The 21,023-nt window shown below is 36.8% G+C and overlaps 1 protein-coding gene across 1 annotated transcript in view; it reads right to left on the bottom strand.

The window, feature by feature from the left end:
* Positions 1–1,678: 1,678 nt before the first annotated feature.
* Positions 1,679–21,023, bottom strand: part of LOC106785258 (protein lozenge-like) — a 31,938-nt gene continuing 12,593 nt past the window's right edge. Inside the window, exons 5-6 of the mRNA XM_014745558.1 lie at positions 3,044–3,214; positions 1,679–2,733 (exon numbers count right to left, since the gene is read on the bottom strand). Of these exons, the coding sequence (XP_014601044.1) occupies positions 2,264–2,733; positions 3,044–3,214 (641 nt within the window). The 3' untranslated portion in view covers positions 1,679–2,263. The remainder of the gene's footprint in view (positions 2,734–3,043; positions 3,215–21,023) is intronic.

Raw genomic sequence — 21,023 nt, 5'->3', positions numbered from 1 at the left:
AAAATTAATCGACGTTTAATTGATCCCATTTTAGTGTTTCTATTCGTTTAAAATAATTTTTAACGATCATGGATTATCTCTCAATATTTGTAAGTAATTCAAATATTTTTGAAAAACTATCTTATCAAGCGGTGTCATGTCATATTGAAAATTAATAGGGTTAATAAATTGAGAATATTATTAATTTTTGTCTCGATTCATGCCGGCTTTCTTTTTTCCTGTAACAAACAACCAGGACCGTGTTTTAAAATGTCTCATATCTAATAAAATATATAATTAATATACTGAATATATAATACAACATCTATATAAAGTAAGTTTTATCACAATAATAATAAGTATAGTATTAATATTCCCAAAATCTAGAATATAACACGTTAAATAAGTATAAGTAAAATGAGAATAATTTTAATCCCTTTTTTAAAAACAAATATAAACACCCCTCACCCCATGCAGAGCAGAAAAATGACTCTCTTCTATTGGAAATAAAATGAGAAATACTCTTTTACAAAGAGTTACAATTAAAAAAAAAAACAAAAACAAAAAAACAGAAATCTATCCTAAGTATTAGAACTGTCGGTAAGAAAAGAAAAGAAAAGAAAAAAAAAACTAAAAAAATAGTAAGAAGGTAAAAATTTGTGTCAGTATTTATGGTCGGAAGAGTGCGAAGAGATGTCGACCATTTCCTGCGTAGACGAAACGTATTTCAGTTCGGTTTCTCTTAACGGACACACACACATACACACAGAAGAAGAAGAAGAGAAGAAGAACCCGGGGGAAAGGGAGACGATTCTCTTCGTCGTCGTCGTCGTTGTCGTCGTCGTCATCGTCGTCATCGTCGTCGTCTGCGGTTGAAGACGAGTCGAGTCATCCTCGTAAAGAGAGAAGCTTATGAGCGACGGCCGCCTCGGCTTATTCCATGGTTTTATTCCTCGCGTCCTATTCGCAGGACGCAGTGTACGGGGCTGTAAACATCACGGAAGAAAAGTGGGAGAACGTAGAAATCACTCCAAAGTGTGAACTCAGTTCACCAAGTGGAAGGGGGTGGTTAAGAGGGGAGGAATGACGGCGGCAGCCAGTAGAAGTGAAGAGAAGCTTTCTTCTTCGAGATTAAACTCGAGATTGCTTGCCTTCAGCTCCGTTTTTAACGATCCATCTCGCTTATTTTTCTATTTTTTTTTCTTTTTTGCATTTCCCCCTCCCCCACTTTTCCCGCCCCATTTACTTTCGCACTGGCTATTATTTAATATGTTTTGTAATATCGAATTGTATCCTAAACGTTTTTGACACTTCTGGTCTTCTTCTTCTTCTTTCGTTTAATTTGTGTATTTTTTTTTTTAATTCAAAAAATGATCAAACTACGTACAAATTTGTTTACGATGTATTATAGTTAGAAGGGTGTGGGGGAAACGTAAGGATAACTATCCAGGTACGTGTTTATTATTTCATGGAAAATATTTGTATATTTACAACGTGTGTTACATTATCTGACTAATCATCATCATCTCCTCCTTTCTTTCTTTCTTTCGATAAGTACATCATAACACTGACTGTTCTTTCGTTTTTATATTTTTTCTTATTTTTTTTACGATTGTAGAACGAACGGCGATATCGTTGACCAACGTTCATACGTATACTCTACCAGAAGCCTTACCATTTTTCTTTTTTTTTTTTTTTCTTATTTATTTATTTATTATCTTGTTTATTTTTTCGTATTTTTATTCTTCCAACGAACTCACATTCTTCCTATCCCTTTTTCGAATAATATCGAATAAGATAGCGTGTTAATAGCTTTGATAATACTTGAAATCTGACATCATGAATATTCAGTCTTTTTTCAATCAACATCAGATTCTCAAGATTGACTTACGATAGTTTATAAGTATTTTTATTATTTCCTTTTTTTCTTTCTTTCGCGAGAACTCTCGCACTATACAAGAAACAACGAAAATTTTCGTACGTATTTATAGCAATCGTATCGATTAACAGCCTTTCCTTAAAACAAATTTATGACCAATTACCTCCCACCCCCTCCCTTTCCCACAAACGCAATACGTTGATTATTAGAAAGAATTGTCGGTAATAGAAAATATCCTAAATACACACTTTCTTTCATCGTTCATATTCTCACACACTTTCACCGAACATATTTCACTATGACATTTTCAACATAGTACGAAACAAATTGGTCCTACAATGAAACATCTCGTTAAATCCTTGTTTTTTTTTCTTTCTTTTTCTCTTTTAAAATTATGCTTTTGAATTAATAAGGTCTCCAAACGTCGTTCCTTTGTTCGTTTTCTTCACCGAGAACACCAATCTCAAGACGATTACTACTGATGGTCAAATTACCACCAGCAATGGTTACTTGTTCATCGCTAAGATCACCGTGTAGATGCAAATGAATTTGATTCTGATTGACCGTACTGTAAAGCTGCGGATAAAGAACCATAGGGGCCGGACTTATGTAATTTTGACTTGGATTATTGTAATAGCCTTGATAATTAGGATTGTAGTTGTGCGAGGCAACCGGTACCGGCGTAGCTGGTCCAGGTGTCCAGGAACCGTAATGATATCCTGGACTTGCGCTTCCTGTTCCACCACCTGCGAAGATATCAGGGTCACTAGGCTTTCCAGGTATCAGAGGTAACGACGTCGACGAAGTTCCGTGACCGGGATACATGGAAACGCAGTTTGGAGTGTAGGTGTCCTGTTGACTCTCCGGTGGTAAAACTAAAAGAACAGGTGATTCAAGTGCAATGATTTGATAACCACATTTTTAATTGTCGAATTAAAATGGAAAATTATTATCGTTTGTTTATGTTTACTACATTACAAGTTAAATTATATTATTCGATTGTGTCATTAAAAAAAGAAAAAAGAAAAAATAAAGAATGAACGTTTTTTTCCTGGAACGCGTCTCGTGAATCATATTGGTTTTAATAATCCTTGAATCGAAATAATTACGCGCTAATGTATGATAAAATGAGGAAAGATTTTTCTTGCTTGAAAATTGAACGATCTTGAACATCGATCGACTTACCGGTTGGTAATGGTACAGGTTCCGTTGTTGGATGATGAGATAAGGATTCACCGGGATAAGAGAATGCACCACCTGGAATTGGAGAATACGATCCACCGCTACTTACTGGTGGAGCTGGATAAGAAGGAGCTGTCGATGGATAAGACCATTCAGTGGTGCTCGTACTTGTGTCTACAATCAAAATAAAATATCCAATTTGAACGATACATGTGTTTAATTTTAATAGTAATCCTGATTGAAATTGGAAAGAAATCGAAAGTTACGAATTTTGTAGACGAACGGAAAACCAAAACTACTGAATATACAAATATCGATATTAGCAAATAGTTCATTAAAATTCAGCATCCGCCGTTGTTCAGAATCCGAGTGTCGGTAACGGGATTTCGAGTGAGTAAGACCAATGTATTAATTGGCATGAGTCATTGGTCGAAACGCGACGGAAGTTTGAAATCGTTAGTCGGAAATCGATGTTCATAAATTCGCTTTAAACGTTCCTGATTTAAACACGTTCGTCTAACGAGAAAACAAAGTTGTCATTAATTTATATTGTCTATTTTTAACAGATTACAGTGGTTTTTTTTACCGACAAACGTTTACGTTCACTGCCGATAAACTGTCGTCGACCGACGATACGTGGAATTATTTTTGCTTAGTATAAAAAAAATAAAAAATCATTAATTAAATATAAATTGATTACTCCATTTGTATTATAGTATCGTTTGATAGAAACGAGATGATTCTTATGGTGAATTCAAAATAATATAATATTCAACGAAATTTCAATGCCGAACGAGTTTATTATTTATCACGTTAAATTCTCGGTAGATTTAAAGTTTTATAAAGTCAACTGCGACTTTTCATGATTAGCCAGTCCGACGTCGTACGATGAATGAATTTCCAAGCACCGGAGAAAGGACAAAAAAAGAAAAGAGATAGGATGATAGTGAGAGAGAAAACGTGGGTATAGTTCACAGAAACCAACATCGAAACATGGAATTGTATGAGTCAGCAAAGTGAAATTTCGTCTTTATTAATTCTCTCTTTAAATCCGAACTGACGAATCATTATTATAATAGATACACACACGCACACATAATATATTGCAAATATACTGAAACAATGTGAAAATTCTAATAAAATTGAAAGTAGATTATAAAACGTGCGTTTGAAGAATTTTAATTTATTCGATGCATCGAAATGAGGGCATATGTTTTTTTTTAAAATGAAATTATTCATACTCTTCTTGTTAGACTCGATCATCATCGTCGTCGTCGTCGTCATCATCGTTGTGAGAAAAAAAAAAAGTACACGATAATACTTTTTATCATTCATAATCTCAGAAACGTAAAACACGTTTGCTGTTGGAATCTCCGTGAATTTAACTTGTGTATGTGTATATATATGTGTGTGTATGTATGTATAAGAAAAAGAAAAAGAAAAAAGAGAAGGATAAAGAATAAGAAAGAAGACATATACGTGACGAAGGAAATCGTTGTTGACTGGCGAGAAACGTAGCCGTCGACGGAAAGTCCGAGCATTGACGATTCTCGTCGGGTTATAACCGAAGTCGATGACAAAACTTAACTTTCAAGGGCGAGTCGTTTGTTTTATCCAATCATTTCTCAGAATTCTCCTTTCTTCGTAATTTTTTCTTTCGAAATTTCAAAACTTGCATTGAATTTTTGTTCCAATTTTGAAAAAAAAAAAAAGAGAATAAAACCTAGCACATCTCGTTGAATTTTATTTTTTAAATCGTTATCGATTTTTTTCCGTAATACTTCTTTACAAATTTACAAGATACGACAAAGAATTCCATTAGGGAATTATTTTGTTATTACATTCGCGTCAGGATTTTGATAACTATCGTTGTTTTATTAACATTTTAAACAATTTTGTGTATCATCGCATTTTTATATTTTAACAATTAAATCTTATTTAATTAACGCCTTTTCAATTCGTTTAAAATGGCAAGAGAGAAAAAAAAGAAAACGTTAACAGCAGTTCGTAATTTTTGTAAAAAAAAAAAAGAAAATATTAATCTTAAATTATTATTATATATATATTTTCTCTCGAATAAGAAGACACATAAATCGTTGACACTTTATGCCAGTCTAAGACAAGACAGTTAAATACTTTTCAAACGTTAAACTTGTCTACATCGGATGGTAACTCGTACGAGCGCGAGGTGATAATTATGGTCAGCTAATGGCATGCTCGCGAATGCGAATATTAAGTGATGAGACGCACGCGATCAGAGTAGACGATCCATCATCGGTAGAGATCTTTCTTTTTTTTTTTTATATTTTATTGACGTTACATCGTAAAGAAAAAGAATAATAGATAAGTTTTGTTTATTATTCGACGAATCGATAATTTAAAGATTCATCCGAAAACATTAATAATGAATGAATGAATGAATGTGAATAACGTTTAAAAAAAAATGTTTATCGATTCGAATGTGAATTTCTCGTTCTAATTCTCGAAATATAATTTGTTTTTAAAAAGCGAGTAGGAAGATTTAAAAGAAAAGAAGAGAAGAAGAAAAAAAAGAAGAACATAACCGATGAGAGTAGAAATGAAAGGGAAGAAAAAGAAAATGATTAAAAAGAAATATTAGAAGATATAGTTTTGACATAGGACGGTTAAGTTAAAAGTCGAGGTCGTAGCCAGCGTGGGTCCACCGAGGATGAAACTGTCGTTACGCCTACCGGCGGAAGGTCGAGGTCGTTTCGGAATTCTCAAAGGGGACCGCCGTGGATAGGGCAGGGTAGGGGGCGTGCGGGTGATTACCGAAAATGGCCGTGTATTTGCCGCAATTACCGGAACAACGGTAACAAAACAAAGCCACACACCAGCGTGCGCCAGTTCGGGACGACCATCTGTTGTCGAACTGCTGATGGTCAGTTAAAAAGTCTTCGATTTTTCTAATCTATATTAATAAAACTACAAACACTTTCTTTTGTCGTTGGACAATGCCGATTATTATTATATTTTTTTGTATTGTAATATATATGTTAATAATAAAAAAGATAAGGGTTACGAATTTCGTATTTAATCGGTGATATCTTTTGTATATCATATCAAAATTGTGCTGCGTAACAATTATATTGAAACTAAATATGATCGTAGTATATATATATAAAATACACGTAACAAAAAAAAGAAAACAATATAAAATTGACAATACGTTGCATCACGAATTTCATACTTGACGACTTAATAATAGAAATAGAAGACGAAATAAAAAAAAATAAAATTAATCGATTGCGTATATATAGAATAAAATAAAAAAAAAAAGAAACAATATCGACGAGCAAAATAAATCAATTTCGTTAAAAAGTAATCTATATTTCACTAAACACAAAATATCACATAAAAATGTTTTTATACTCTTTCAAACGGCGAACCACAATATTTTTCATCTTGTGTCGAACAAACGACAAAACTTAGCTAGAAGATAATTGAAAGGAAATAGTACTCGATGTCTCGAATGATCTCTCAGTTCTTTTCGATTGAAGCAGATCGAAATAAATAAGTAAGTAAGTAAGTAAGTAAGTAAGTTGGTAAGTCAGGAAGGAAAGAAGGAAGGAAAGGAAGAAAGAAAGAAAGAAAGGCCCGTAGATCCGCTAACCAGGTGGAAGTCTTGGTCACGGCAATGGGCATCGGCGCAAGACGATCGATTCTCAACGGATTCTTTAGCGTAGAAAGAAGGTGTAAAGGTTCTCGTCGTTGATCCTGACCAGAAGGAACGCACGAGTCCTGACCAAAGGAACTCCGAGTTGTTTACTACTTCACTCTCTTGTTCTCTCTTTCCTACTGTCTCTCTCGTTTACTCTCTTGCTCTCTTGCTCTCTCTCTCACTCTCTCTCTTTTTATCTCTTGTTCTCTCTTGCTCTGCGGGTGTGAAACCACAGTGAGGTGGTTTTGGTGCTTAGTCCCCCGACCAGCCATCTACTTAACGAACCGTCCATCGACCGCCGTCATTTCGTCGTTTCTCGGTTTCTCTCCCACCTAACACCCTCCCTCTTTCTCCCTACCTCTTCCTTCACCATCTCCTCCTCCTCCCCCAGGTCTCTACTCTTTCCATCTTTCTTGTTTCAACAGCATCGTCCGGTGGGTTCGATCGAGCTCATCATCTTCTTCGTGCTACCGACACTTGAGATCGTTCGTAGATCATCTTCCGACGATCTTATTGAGAAGAGAAATCAGACAGAAATAGAGAGAGAGAGAGAGATAATATTTCCAATATGATATCTATGCATATATATGAAAGAAGAGAAGGAAGATTTAAAGTAGACAATTCTTGAGAAATAAACAACTTACTATCGTGTACTACGTTCAACGTAGATGTTGGCTTTTTGCTCGATAAGAAGAAGATGGATTCTTGAAAAAAGTGTAAGAGAAATCTTGTCTCCGATAGAAAGAGAGAGAGATAGAGAAAGAGAGGGAGAAGTTTGTGACGGAATTCAGAATCTGACAGAGAGAGAGAGAGAGAGAGAGAGAGAGAGAGAGAGAGAGAGAGAGAGAGAGAGAGAAAAAGAGATATTGACAACGAAGAGTACGAAAGCATAGGGCTTCGTTTCCCACCGAGATTGATGCTCGCTCGGTCGTGTAAGGTAAGTCGATATTGCGTCGTCTCGATATACTTGCTCAACACTCGCGCGTACGACGAGAGACGAAGAGAAAAAGAGAGAGAAAGAGAGAGAGAGAGAGAGAGAGAAACAGAAATAAAGAGAGATAAAATGAAAAAGAGTAAGAAAAAGAGAGAGAGAGAGAGAGAGAGAGAGAGAGAGAGAGAGAGTAGCGTAAACCTGCATATTCAACGGTCGCAAAAGAAGAGAGAAAGAGAAAGAGAGAGAGAGAGAAGTCTTATGCGAGCATACGAGCGAGCTCAGGAAACTCTTGCCTCCTTGCGTATCGCTTACCATCAACGATTTCTTCTTATACCGAGTATCCTGTCTCGAGGATAGTATTTCTTCGTCGCAGGGACGACGGGATTCGACGAAGGATGCGGGGAAAGAGAGGGAGAATGGAAGCGGCGTTTGCTGTATCGTTGTTGCTCTTGCTTTAGCTTTTGCTCTGACTTTTGCTCTGACTTTTGTTGTTGCATTCTACGGATACGGATACGTAGGTATACAATTAAATTTTCAATTAATTAACGAAAATAAAAATCGATTATAAAAGTTCCTAAAAAAGTATCCTTGAGTTTCCCATAATCCGTTGCAACGATTCCGTGCATCGAATGATTTTTATTTCACCACAAGAGAAGTGTAGATGTACTACCAACTCGAACGTCCTCTTCCTGCGTACGAATACCGCAGAATCGCCAACTCAAAGAGTCTCCTCTTGAAGATGATGATGATGATGATGAAGAATAAGAATAAGTATAAGAAGAAGAAGAAGGAAAAATGAGAATAAGAAAAAGAAATAATACGATCGAACGGCGGTGGTTCGTCAAGTTGCCAACTCACAATGCTTTTTGGTTCTTGATGACGGTTTCAATGACCATTGCCGAAAAGTAATTTCGGTCATCCTGTTTACAACCTCGCGTATCCTCCCTTTAAGCTTTCTTCGCAAAGTGTCTCCTTTTCTCTCTCTCTCTCTCTCTCTCTCTCTCTCTCTCTCTCATACACTCTCTTAACTTTTGGAACAGGCAAATCCATTTGTTGGACCCATTCAACGAACAGACCTCACTGAATTTGTAAGGGAAGGAAATCTGTTTAGCGCAACCTTCGCCACAGGGCGTTGTGTTTCGCACGCACGAATCTCTCCCCCTCTCTCTCTTTCTCTCTCTCTTGAAGGTAATTTTGCTTGGAGGCTCGAACAATGCATCTCCTCTCTCTTTGCTTCGAATTTAGGCACCGAACGAACGAACTAAGAGATCGACTTGTATTTTTTTTCGTTCTTCTTATCTCTTTCCCCCTTTTTTTTTTACTCACTCACTCTCTCTCACTCTCTCTCTCTTTCTTTTCTCATTCTTTCCTACTCGATCTTTTCGTACTCCATTTACCATGAGCGCGCGTTTACCATCGTAATCTTTTAACGGTCCCGAAAGAAATCTTTCCCATTCTCAAGACTACCCTTCCTTTCCCCCTTCCCCTCTCTCCCGCACTTGGAACGATTTTAAGGGTGAATGAAGAAGAAGAGTTGCCGAGCATGAATGGACTGGGCCTCCTGGCGTGTCCGGAAACACGAGAAGAAGGCCTCCTCCTTCTTCTTCTTTCTTCGCGTGACGGTAGTAGTAGTAGTAGTAGTAGTAGTAGTAATAGTAGTAGTATGTACGTTCTAAATTCTCGATCATCATCTACCGTTCGGTTTCTTTCGCGAAACACAATTCGGACACGTGACTATTGTTTTTTCAATTTTCTATTTAGAATTTTTTCCAACGAGTTTCGTAACTTGGTTGAAAATTTTTTTTTCTTTATATAAAACAAGATAAATATACGAATGGGATTAAAAATATATCCGCATCTTGAAATTTTTTTCAAGGATTTTTGTACTGAAATGAATGAAATTTCACGTTTCACGTTTGTCTTATACAACCCTTTCACAAATTTGTACTTTGTTGATGCTCGCTATACCGTGCGAGAGATTGCCTTGCAATGTTCTTTGATGGAATGGATAATTGGGGTGCACAGCGAAAGAGAGAGACAGAGAAAGAGAAGAAGTGGGGGAAAGAAGAATCTCGTCAAAATCTCTTGCTTTTTGATTTCTTTACAGTGAAATACTTTTTCGACGAAACAACTAAAGAAACGAATTTTACAACGAGCTACCGAGAAAACCATTTGGCAAGATATTATTGCAACGAAAACGATGTAAATCGGTTAATCAATTGATCACGCTCCGAACGGATTCGTCGAATAAGCGATCGATCAATTAACAGGATCGATGGATGTATGAAAGAAAAAAAGAGTCGGTGAGTGGGGGGGGGGGGGAAGGGGGGTAAAAAAAATGAGAACGAACGGGTTTCTCGCTGGGAACGAATTTACTCACTTCGAGAATCGTCTCGAACTTCAGATCGATTCCGTTATTGTTTATCGACGAAGAAGAGAATTCCTTGTTTTGTTGTAATTTAACTTCTTCTTCTTCTTCTTTTTTTTTCTTTTTTCCGTAAGAGAACACCGAGCCTACTTTTTTTTATCTTACACATACACGCATACGCACACGAGAGTGCACGCGCGTTGATTTCTTTTTCGATTTCGTTCAAAGTCTAACAGCATAGTGGTAAAACACTGAGAAATATCGATTCTCTTTAACAGTTTACCTATTACGTACAATTCTATCGCAACTTAGTTTCTAACATAACATTTTCTCACGATTATAAACGTTCAACGATAAATAGTTAGTTAGATTTTTGTCCGTGGAATAAAAATAGAAAAAAAAAAACAAGGGAAGGGAACAGAAGAAAGAAAGAAAGAAAGAAACGAAACAAATCAAATCAAATGAAATTAACAATTTTTACCTGTCTACGATTTCTGCTAATTCCTTTAATAAGGAAAAGAAAAGTAGTCTCTCTAAAAGTGGTGATAATGTCGTAGGTCAAAAAGAAACATGCGACGATAATGGGTGACCAAAATCATCAGCAGGTAAAATGAGATGATCTTAACGTCCATAGAGAAAGAAAGAGAGAGAGAGAAAGAAAGAAATAAAGAAAGATAGAAAGAAAGAGAAAAAGATTCGTGCTCTCTCGAGCGTGGATCACGTAACTGGCTCCTCCACCTCCTCATCATCCCACTCGTTTCTCTCTTTCTTTTTACTTTCTATCTTCTTCTTATTATTCTTCCTCTCTTCTTATTCTTATTCTTATTCTTATTCTTATTCTCTTGTATTCTCTTTTCTCTTTGCTCTCTTCATCCCATAATCTCTCTTTCTCTCTCTTTCTCTCTCTATATCTTTCTCTTTTTGTTTCCCTATATTTTTTTTTGGATCGACACGATCGAGTCGATGTACCTGGCACGATCTTACGAGTACAGGCATTTGGTGTACGAAAAAAGACCGAAAGAGAGCTTCCTCCCGATCCTAATTCGTCCATCGTGCTCGGTACTTCCGTTGGACGTTTCAGTGGTGCTCCTTAAATTCTACCGAGCCAAAAATCTTCTGATCCCTTAGATGAGAGATTATGCTTGCTTGCTTGAGTTATATACCGAGGAGGGGTCACGGATGATCGCCGAGGTCGAATGACGACGCTGGCGTTTCTGGAATTTCCTGCACGTCCTCCCTCCCTCTCACCTATTCTTCCCTCACCAAAGAAATCTCATCTGTCCGATCTTTTTCGATAGGATCAGGTGGCGAAAAAGATTAGTTTCGAATGATCATTTGATTTTTTTATTCATTTTACAAATAATTATAATTAATTTGGCACAATCAATAAAAATTGAATTATTTTTCTAAATTACACGAATCTCGTTGTTATATTATTCTCTTTTTTATTCATGTTTATTTTAATTTAACAATATAATATATATATATATATTTGTAAATTTTTAATCAAACGTCGAGATAATTATAACTTTAACGCATTGCTAATAAAAACAAAAAACAAAAAAAAACAAAAAAAAATTCCCACGTTTAAAAAACGTCGATAGAAATAATTTATGTCTTTGATTTTTGTTTCTTTCCAAAAGTCACATCGCGTGTCACGCTACTAGTCAAAGCCGCCCAGCCCATCTCCAACCATCCTCCGTCGATCCATCCATCCATCCATCCATCTAACCAACCAGGCAGAATTCTCTCTTTTAAGCATACCATTCATTATTATTCGTGAAAATGATCGCGAGAGAAATTATATGGGTAACATCTGTGCTGCGTAATGCTCATGTAAATGACTCTTCTCTCTCTCTCTCTCTCTTTCTCTATGTTAGAGAATGAAAGTTTTTGCATAATCGTAGGGTTCTCGATAGTCGTTTCACTCGAAAGAAGAAGGGGACCGTGGGGGTACAGGAGGTGAAGGAGGAGGTGAAGGGGGAACTGCAGTAGTAATAGAAGGCATTGCTTAGAATTTTTGATTCGAACTAAGGGGAATTCTTGAAAAGTCTTGGCTCGTTAAGAAATAGTATGGTAATTCGTCGCATAACCGAGCAACCGTTTCCGCGAACGTCGACGATTACGAGTTATCGTGGCTGGACCTTTAAATCCCAAAGAGACCCAACGTCATTTACGGTTGGGTTTATAAGAAATAACGGAAAAGAAGTAACCGTAGGAATCGGTAATGAGACGCGAGAACCTCTCCGTTCTGTTAACCTGTTAACCAGGAAAAACGAGTTAACTCGTCACGAAGATATTTTAACTGTCGTTAGGAGATAAGCGAATTAACGATTTAACAAATTATATATTTATTTGTAATCAGTCTTATTATAAAAAAGAAAAAAAAGAAAAGAAAGATTTTGTACTCTTCTATTTTTGTTGTTGAATCATTCATTAGTTCGAAACTTTCTATTACACATCTTTCGTAATATTTTATTATTTATTTTAATTATCGTTTCTATATTTTATGTACAAATATTTTCAACGATTCCGACATATTTCTAGGAAATATAATATTACGACTATGGAAATATTCTTCCCTATTTGCGTGAGAGTTTGTGACAGCGGATGCATGTCAAAAAATTCATTTTATGATATATATTTTATTATATATAAATTATTGTGTGTGTGTAGTAATTATAAAATTAATTTATTTCTATAACTCATTGTGTGTTAGTTTGTTGTTTTAATTATCGGCACAAATGTTAATATTTGACAAATTCTATAATAATCATTTTGAACTAAAGTAATCTTAAGTTTTGATATTCTCAATGTATTATTGTAAAACAAAAAGTTTGATAGTACCAGGAGTTGTACGATACTTATTTTATTCTATTTTTCTATTTAGTTCCCCCCCCCCTCCCTCCTCCACCCTATTTCTATATGCATTCATATATAATATATTTACTGTTTATCCTTTCCTTATGAATATTTTCTCATCTTGACCACGGACAATTTTCGCGTAAGACGCGTTGCACCTGACGACGAACGAGATTCCGTTAAGAGACTACTTCTTACTTATATTATACACATGCGCAATATATCTTCATCTTCTAGTTAAGATATTAGAAGATATTACGGAGAAAACGATCTAACATTCGAATGAGTTTTCTTATAGAAATTTTCTTAAATAATCGTTTCATTCGTATTATCATTTTTTTTTATTCTTTCCCTGACGAACTTCGTCTCTTTCGCGCGTGTTATGTGAGAAAATAAAAATAATAAAAAGAATTTTATTTTTCGCGAGAGGAATTTTAATAATTTTTTTTCTTTTCTTGTTTTTTTTTTCGTGTCGTTTAAACAAATATTTTTAATGTCCTCTCGGTAAGTTAGACGTAGGAATCTTTTTTTCCGCTTCACTCGTTCGATTCGATTCTATAATTTTCGATCGTTTTTTCGAGGAAACCTTGATCGATTCGCAGGAAAGATCATCATCCTTCTTCGATTAACATAAATCGTTTCCGAATAATCGATCGATGTTAAAACGATCATTGTTTATTATTCTTAAATATTTATGTCTTTATATTATCGAATCTCTTTTGTATTACAAAATAATTTATCGTAATATACAAAAAAAAAAGAATAATTGATAAATTTTGTTGTGCACGCAAAACAGAAATTTCTAATAAAGATTTGTTCGCGAAAAAAATTATTATTATTATCACAAGAGAGTAGATCAGAATTTAATTTTGTTTCTCATAAATACATTTAATAATATTCGATAAATAATTATCATTTATAATAATATCAACGCCAATAAATTACCAAACTACGCGACGTTTAAACCTTTGACTGCTATGGACGCATATATGCGTTTGATAAATATTACCAGAGTGGTCTATCGATGCATATACGTGTTTGTCGATATCAACGTAAAATAATGTAATGTTGTTTTGCGTATAGATTATTATTTGGAAAATTATATATAAGAAATACAAAAAAAAACACATTAATTATTAAATATAATTTCTTATTAGATCTGGGATCAATAATATCAATCAAGGGGTAAACATTCGCACTAAAAATAAACTATACCATTCTAATAAAACATTTCAGCTAAAAGTTATTCAACACTCAAAGGGTTAATCGCTAAAAACGCGAGAAGAGAAAAAGAAAAATAAGGAAAAAAAAATATATATTAATAATCGATCTCTAATTCGGATTACTTAACGCAACGTTGTCACAAAGCGGAAATAAAATATTAGATAATCGAGTATCGGTCAAAGAAGTCCGTACGTTCGAAGTAACAGAATCCGAACGAAACCCAATGGCTTGGAACCCTTCGAAATGGCCGTGGGAAAATCGTGAATGCGTCCGAGCGAAGGGTTCGGATTCGATCGAAGGTAGGAGGAGGATGAGTAGGAGGAGGAGGAAGAGGTTAACGCTTTGGATGTAACTCATCCTCATTGAGAGATATAAAATTCTAGAGTACGAGAGTGCCATAGCTCGTAGTAGTCGAATCCTCGAGACGAGACGACAACGAGATAAATAGATAGATAGATAGATAGAAGAAAAAGAAAAAAAGAACAAAACAAATGAAATACTACGGGACTTTTTTTACTTTGGCAAAAGTAGAAACGCAACGAGGAAAATTTAATCCTAGGAAACGACTGTTCTTATCGTTTAGCACGATTAAAATGATGACAAATTTTCCTCTTTCCTGATCGGTTTCTCTCACGAGCGTGCAATTTTATATTTCGATAAATCTTAAAAAAAAAAAAAAGGAATTAGAAAATAAACACAAAAAAGAATATAAAGAAAGATGAGAGTTGATGAAAACGAGATGAATTCGTCGAGGGACGCGATTTAAACTGTTCGATTGAAAATACGACAGAAATCAATGATGATGATGATGATGATGACGATAATAATAATAATAATAATAAAAATGAGGGAAGAACGCTTCCGTTTATCCGGCGGACAAGTCTTTCGCAGGGGATCCTGCGGTAAACGTGTGTTATATACAGAAATAAGGAATAAACGTTGGAGAAGAGCGGGAGAGGAGAATTGGAGGCCCTGTTTATTATCGCGGTCTGAGTTTAAGCGGTCGCCACGGGTTTCCTTAAGCCGTCCACCAAGTGCGGGCTTGATTGGACGGACACGAAGGATGTTGTACCCACCAGGATACGCGATAAACCGGAGGCCTGATAAAGTTAGACGGATAAAGGCAGACTCGAAGGGGGAGGACTTGAGGATTTCGGAAATTCCATTGATGAAGAAGAAGAAGAATAAGAATAAGAATAAGAATAAGAAGGCAGGGAAACGCGTTCAATTAAAAAAATCACTACAATTTTCATCTTCGTGTTCCGACGAATATATTGTCAAAAAATGATCTACAGGATGATCTTTCACGAAGCAAATAAGAAGAATAAGAATAAGAAAAAGTGTCCTGGTAGATATGGCAGAAGAAGAAAGGAGGGTAAGTTATTACTCGCACGAAGCGTTTCGATTGGTCCGTGCACGGTATATTTTATATACAAACGCACACACACACACACGTTGATAGATTCATACGCATGTATATAAGTTAAAACATGTTACACGGCATGCTAAATAAAGTACAGTAGGAGAAGCAGCAACGACAACGCTCGTGGCTGTCTACGACGATGGTGCCGGCGGATTTACGAGTTTAATTAAGTTCTGCGGTCGCGTTCGTCATTTTAGCAGGCATCGAAGACTCGTTTGCGACGGCCCGTAGGTACTGAACTTCCGTTATTTTTTTCCTTTTTCTTATCCTCCTCCTCCACCACCTTCTTCTCCTCCTTCTTCTTTTTCTTTTTATTTTTTGTTTTTTTTCTCTCGATTCTCAGAGCTAAGAGTCGTACGAATCGCGAGAGAATGAATATTTTCGCGTGTAAAACTAGTAGTGGTGGTTCTAAAAACTACAGTTTTATCTAGAAACACAAATCGAATGAAACATTTTATCTTCAGGGGATTAATAATATTTCTAGTTCTATGTTTCCTTCCTTTAGTTGTTTCTTTTAAAAGAAAAGTTGACGGACGATGAGGGATGACTAATTATTATATCTTGGCATTCGATAATATCGCAGATATTTGAAAGTATACACGTTAATAAGCTCGCGATAAAACATGATAGGGGTTTGTTGTTGCGTCACGAGGGTGACTCGTGATAGGAGTGTGTGTGACACTTTCCTAATTGCCTAGCAACTTGGCACCCTTTAAGAAAGGCAACCCTTAACCACCCGTTACTCCTACTTGCCGTTACTTGGAATTTCTTCGATCATCCGGATATGTTCGAAACAATCAAGAGAGAAAGATAGAGAAAGAAATAGAGAAATAGAGAGAGAGAGAGAGAGAGAGAGAGAGAGAGAGAGAGAGAGAGAGAGAGGGAGAGATCGTTTAACAAGGAAGCAATATAGAAATTGAAAGAGTTAAGAATAAGACTTGAAGTTTTCTCTTGCCTCCTTCACGAAAAGAGATCGTCTTTCGTTCTTTCTCACTCGCTCATTGGGAAAGTCTAAAACCACGTTGTGTTGCAGGAAGAAGTAATAATCCTGTACAAGCGTGCACTTGGTTTCCATTAAGGGCCCGGCCCGGCCCGTGCACGCGCATCGGCGTAACGTTTCAAGGATGAGGATGATCCTTCAGCGAGAGGATTCTGTGCGCGGGACAATCAGTAGGTAGAAAAAATGTTTGTTGAAGGAAAGCTGAAGTTGAAGCAAGCTAGCTAGCTAGCTAGCCGCATTCCTGGTTATGGCTACTGAGGAGGCACGTGGGAATCGCTAAATCGGTCCTCCACACTGCTACTATCTTTCTTTCTATTTCTCTTTTTACCTCCCCCCTTCAACCCCTTCAACGATTTTCTTCCTTTCCGTTCTTCCTTGGTAAACAGGTAAAGAGTTGTAAGATCTTTCTTTGTTTTCTCTCTCTTTCACTCACTCTCTCTTTTCTTACCGGATTGAATAGTCGAGTATATATACGTATTCCCATAGCGTTCACTTTCCTATGAGAAAATCGCATCATCATATTTGAGAAACGACATTTATCCGAATAAATAAGTATTGTCTTGTGTTTATTGTACAAATGAATGAAAATAGATAAATAAGTAATTGAGAAAAGTATGAAATATTTGGAAAATTAGATACAAGGATTCAATTTTGATTCTAGGTTTTCTTTAATTAACACGAAACGTCAAAACGAAAGTAAGATTGATTAAAATCGTGTAAAAAAGATTCAAAAGAATAATACCGAAAGAAAGAATAATAATAAAAAAAGCGAGTTAATAAGTTTGAATAAAAGTAATAATAGTTGTGCAAGCTTTGTGTGTTTAACAAGAGTAATAAAAATTATTGCAAATTTAAAAAGTGTATTTCCAAAAAAACATTATTATCGATTATCTTTACAAGAGTGAAAGACAGAGAAAGAAAGGTGTTTGTTCCTTTTTCTTTCGTTCATCTTCTTCCTGTTTTCGTATTTTCTTTTTTAAACTGGCAACAAAATACATCTCTCCTTCTAAATTCTTTTCTACACACACATACAAACACACATTTACAGACACTTACACACACGCATATACTTAGATGAAAGGTGAACGAAGGTAAGAGAAAGAAAGAGAAAGAGAGAAGGGAAACAAGAGTGGTTCTGTTATACGGACGTAGACGCAAAGGTAGACAGAAGGAGTCGGAACAGAATATACAATCAGTGTGATTGTTTGACACCCCATAATCAGCGTCCTTACCCCTACCACTGGTACCCAACGCGGCTTCTCTCTTTTCGCGTTACCCTCTCTCTCTTTCTCTCTCCCCCTTTCTCTTTCTCTCTCTTTCTTTCACTGTACACCTTCCATTTTCCGTCTCTTCTTCGGTAGTACAAACTACCATAGGAGTTCTCTCTCTCTCTCCTTCTTTCTTTCTTTCTTTCTTCATCTTTTATCTTCCTCCACTCTCTCCGTATCTCACCACCTCAGGCTGTGAGGCCGCTGCTACTGGCAAAGCCTCATTACCCCGATCACGACTGGAGATGAAACTCGAGAGAAGAGAGAAACGGACACGGTTATATTATAAGAGACAGGAATAATGCTTGCTTCCTCTTTTTTCATCACCCGAGGACCTTCCGTTCGAGGTCTCCTCCGCCAACTCTTTCAACAATTTACTAAGACGACTACTAAGAAGAAGACGATGACGATGACGACGATGTCTCTTTCTTCGATTCTTCTTATTTAGTAAAATAATCAGAATTATATATATATACCCGCGAGAGATATAGAATTTCAACTGATTTATCCGGATGTTTTTGGATGAAGACTTTTCAAAGGAACGATGTCTATCGATGAGATTGCAAAGGGTTCTTCTCCCGATGGTTGCTAGCAATCAGGTAAAGAGAAGAAGAAGAAGTAGTAGAAGAAGAAGAAGAAGAAGAAGAGGCTTCGATTCAGTACGATGTCTGGTATCGCAAACGAAGCGAGCACAAGACAAAAGGAGAAGATGGTTGCGAGGAGCGAAGGGCAAAAACAACACGGATCGAGCACTCGATCGTTTCTCGATCGACCGATCGATCCCTGGTATTACGCAGATGTGCGCGTGAGTCGTACGTGAGGAGTCCGATCATGTACCAACCATTTTCTCTCTCTCTCTCTTTCTCTCGAATGCTTGTTCGAATCGGTAGGGTAACGAAAGATGAACGTGCTGAGACCACTCTCTTTCTCTTTCTTTCTTTCTTTCTTTCTTTATCTTTCTCTCTCTGTCAGTTTCGAAGAGAAAGAAGAAGGGAATAAGAGAAAGAAAATTGGATCCACCGACGCTTGCTTGCTTGCTTGCTTGCTTGCTTGCTTGCTCGATCATTTTGCACTACGCTCCTCGAGGAGTACGTGCTTCGACGATTCAACAGCAGCTACTCGTCGTTCAAAGGTGTACAAAATCGAGAAAAAAAAAATGAATAAAAGAAAAAAGATGATAAGATGAATGAAGGATTTGAAATGATGAAACCCGTCGAAGTAGCCACGAAATGTAGGTATTCTCATTCGGATCATCTACAATCTTTCTACAATGTATTATTTATTCTTTTGGGGCGGTTGGAACAAGGCCAAAACGCGTTAGTTTGTATAAACGAGCTAATTAGAAACGGTGGTGATGGCCGACGACGACGACGAAGAAGACGACAACGCGACCTAGGAAGGTAACGTGGGTGAAGTCAAGTTGTTCGCCCGGGAAGGTGCTGATCGACGAAGAAAGAACAAGAGATTGAGTTAGCGAGCGAGAGAGAAAGAGAGAGAGAGAGAAACAGACATAGAGTGTGAGAGTGAGAAAGGAAGAGAGGGAGAAAGATGCGGAGGAGGAGATTAGGGCAAAGAGAAACCGCAACGTAGCTTCAAAGAGGTCTCGCCAGCAGAAGCGCGTCTACTTAACTTTGATCAGGTCGAGACCGCTGATCCGAGACGAGCACCAACGTAGAAAATAAAGTGCCTGAGCTAGCTAGCTAGCTATAGCTATAGCTAGCTAGCAGCCAACTAGCCCACCGATCCATCCAGCTGCCTTTTTGCATCCGAAATTATTATGAACTCGTGATATCGAGCTGTCCACCACCACCACCACCACCATCACCAATGGTTCTTTCTTTAATCCGCGAATTTTTTCACGTCGACTAGATAAATATCTCTTTTTTTCTTACTTTTTTCCTTTTTCTTCTTCTTCTTCTTCACCGAAACGAATAAAACAATGACCAGTATCCGCGTGTAATTAAGATAACAATAATGTAATACTTTCGGAGAAACGAGGAAATAAAAAGAGTACAAAACTTCTTCGTTGGAGGTCTTTAGCGTTTGTGACTCGTCGTTTCCTTTCTTCCTTCCTTCCTTCCTTTCTTCCTTTCTTTTTTTTTCGCGGAATCGTTTTGCTACTATTCTGATTACCATGTATGTTTTCGATAAAAATTCTTAGCAAATGAGCGACTTTACACAAGTCGTCGTCACGTACGCGTTCTCGGATATTTAAGAAAATAAATGAATTTTTTTTAATGAAGAAAAAATCAACGATAAGAATATCATCTCGATCATCGATTATAAAACACATCGTTATGCAGTATGGCATATTTATATTAACTGATGTTTTTACAGGAGTAAGAGAAAGAGAGAATGTGAGAGAAAGATAATCAACGATCAAGTCAATCCATGGAAAGGACACTTTTGTCTCGTGCTAGAGAGATACAATGGTGAATTCGAGTTGGCTGGAGAGATCGAAAAGAGGGTAGAAGAGAGAGAAGAGAGAGAGAGAGAGACGGGGGAGGGGAGAGAGATGGAAACGGCAGGTTGAATGTCGTTATTACGTTGAATTAGAGGGTGCAGAGCCGGAACGAGGTATGAAACTATTACCTCGCGAAACGGCGGACCCCTTTCCCTCCTTCCAGCCCCTCATTACCTCCTCCCCCTCTCTCACTCTCTCTCTTTCTTTCTTTTTCTGTCTCTCTCTCTCTCTCTTTACCTCTTCCTTTCAACAACGGACATTCCCCCACTTTGGCGAGAGGGCTGGTGGTGCTGGTGGTGGGTGGGTTTAGTGCGTAGTAGTTTCACGAGCCACGAGGATGCTTGCCGAGAAGAAGGGAGACCGAGAGAGATAGAAAGATTATGATATACCGTTGAAACATTCATCATGAACAAACGTCCGTCGCTTTTTCTTCCTTCGAAAGCTTACAATTGTTTTTCTTTATTATTGCTTTACACTTTTCTAAAGGGTTAAGGTACGACGAGTTTCTAAAATCGTTTAACGATTACTTTCTCATTACACACTGAAGTCGTTCAGATAGGATAACAAGGATCGAAAGTCGCACAGCGGATTGTATCTCTATCAGGAATTTAATTGAAATCTAACACTATACTCGAGATTTTACTGAACAAATTTTGGATAACAAATTTGTTCTTTTTATTTGTTTTTTTTTTGTATAACGAATCAATCCTATGATTGTTCGTACGTGTTAATATTCGCATAAAATTTGGGATCCCCCC

Source organism: Polistes canadensis, unplaced genomic scaffold (genome assembly GCF_001313835.1).
Source record: "Polistes canadensis isolate GaletaPanama2010 unplaced genomic scaffold, ASM131383v1 scaffold_47, whole genome shotgun sequence".
Lineage (NCBI taxonomy): Eukaryota > Metazoa > Arthropoda > Insecta > Hymenoptera > Vespidae > Polistes > Polistes canadensis.
Note: the sequence above shows the minus strand (reverse complement) of the source record. Positions and strands in the feature narration are given on the sequence as shown.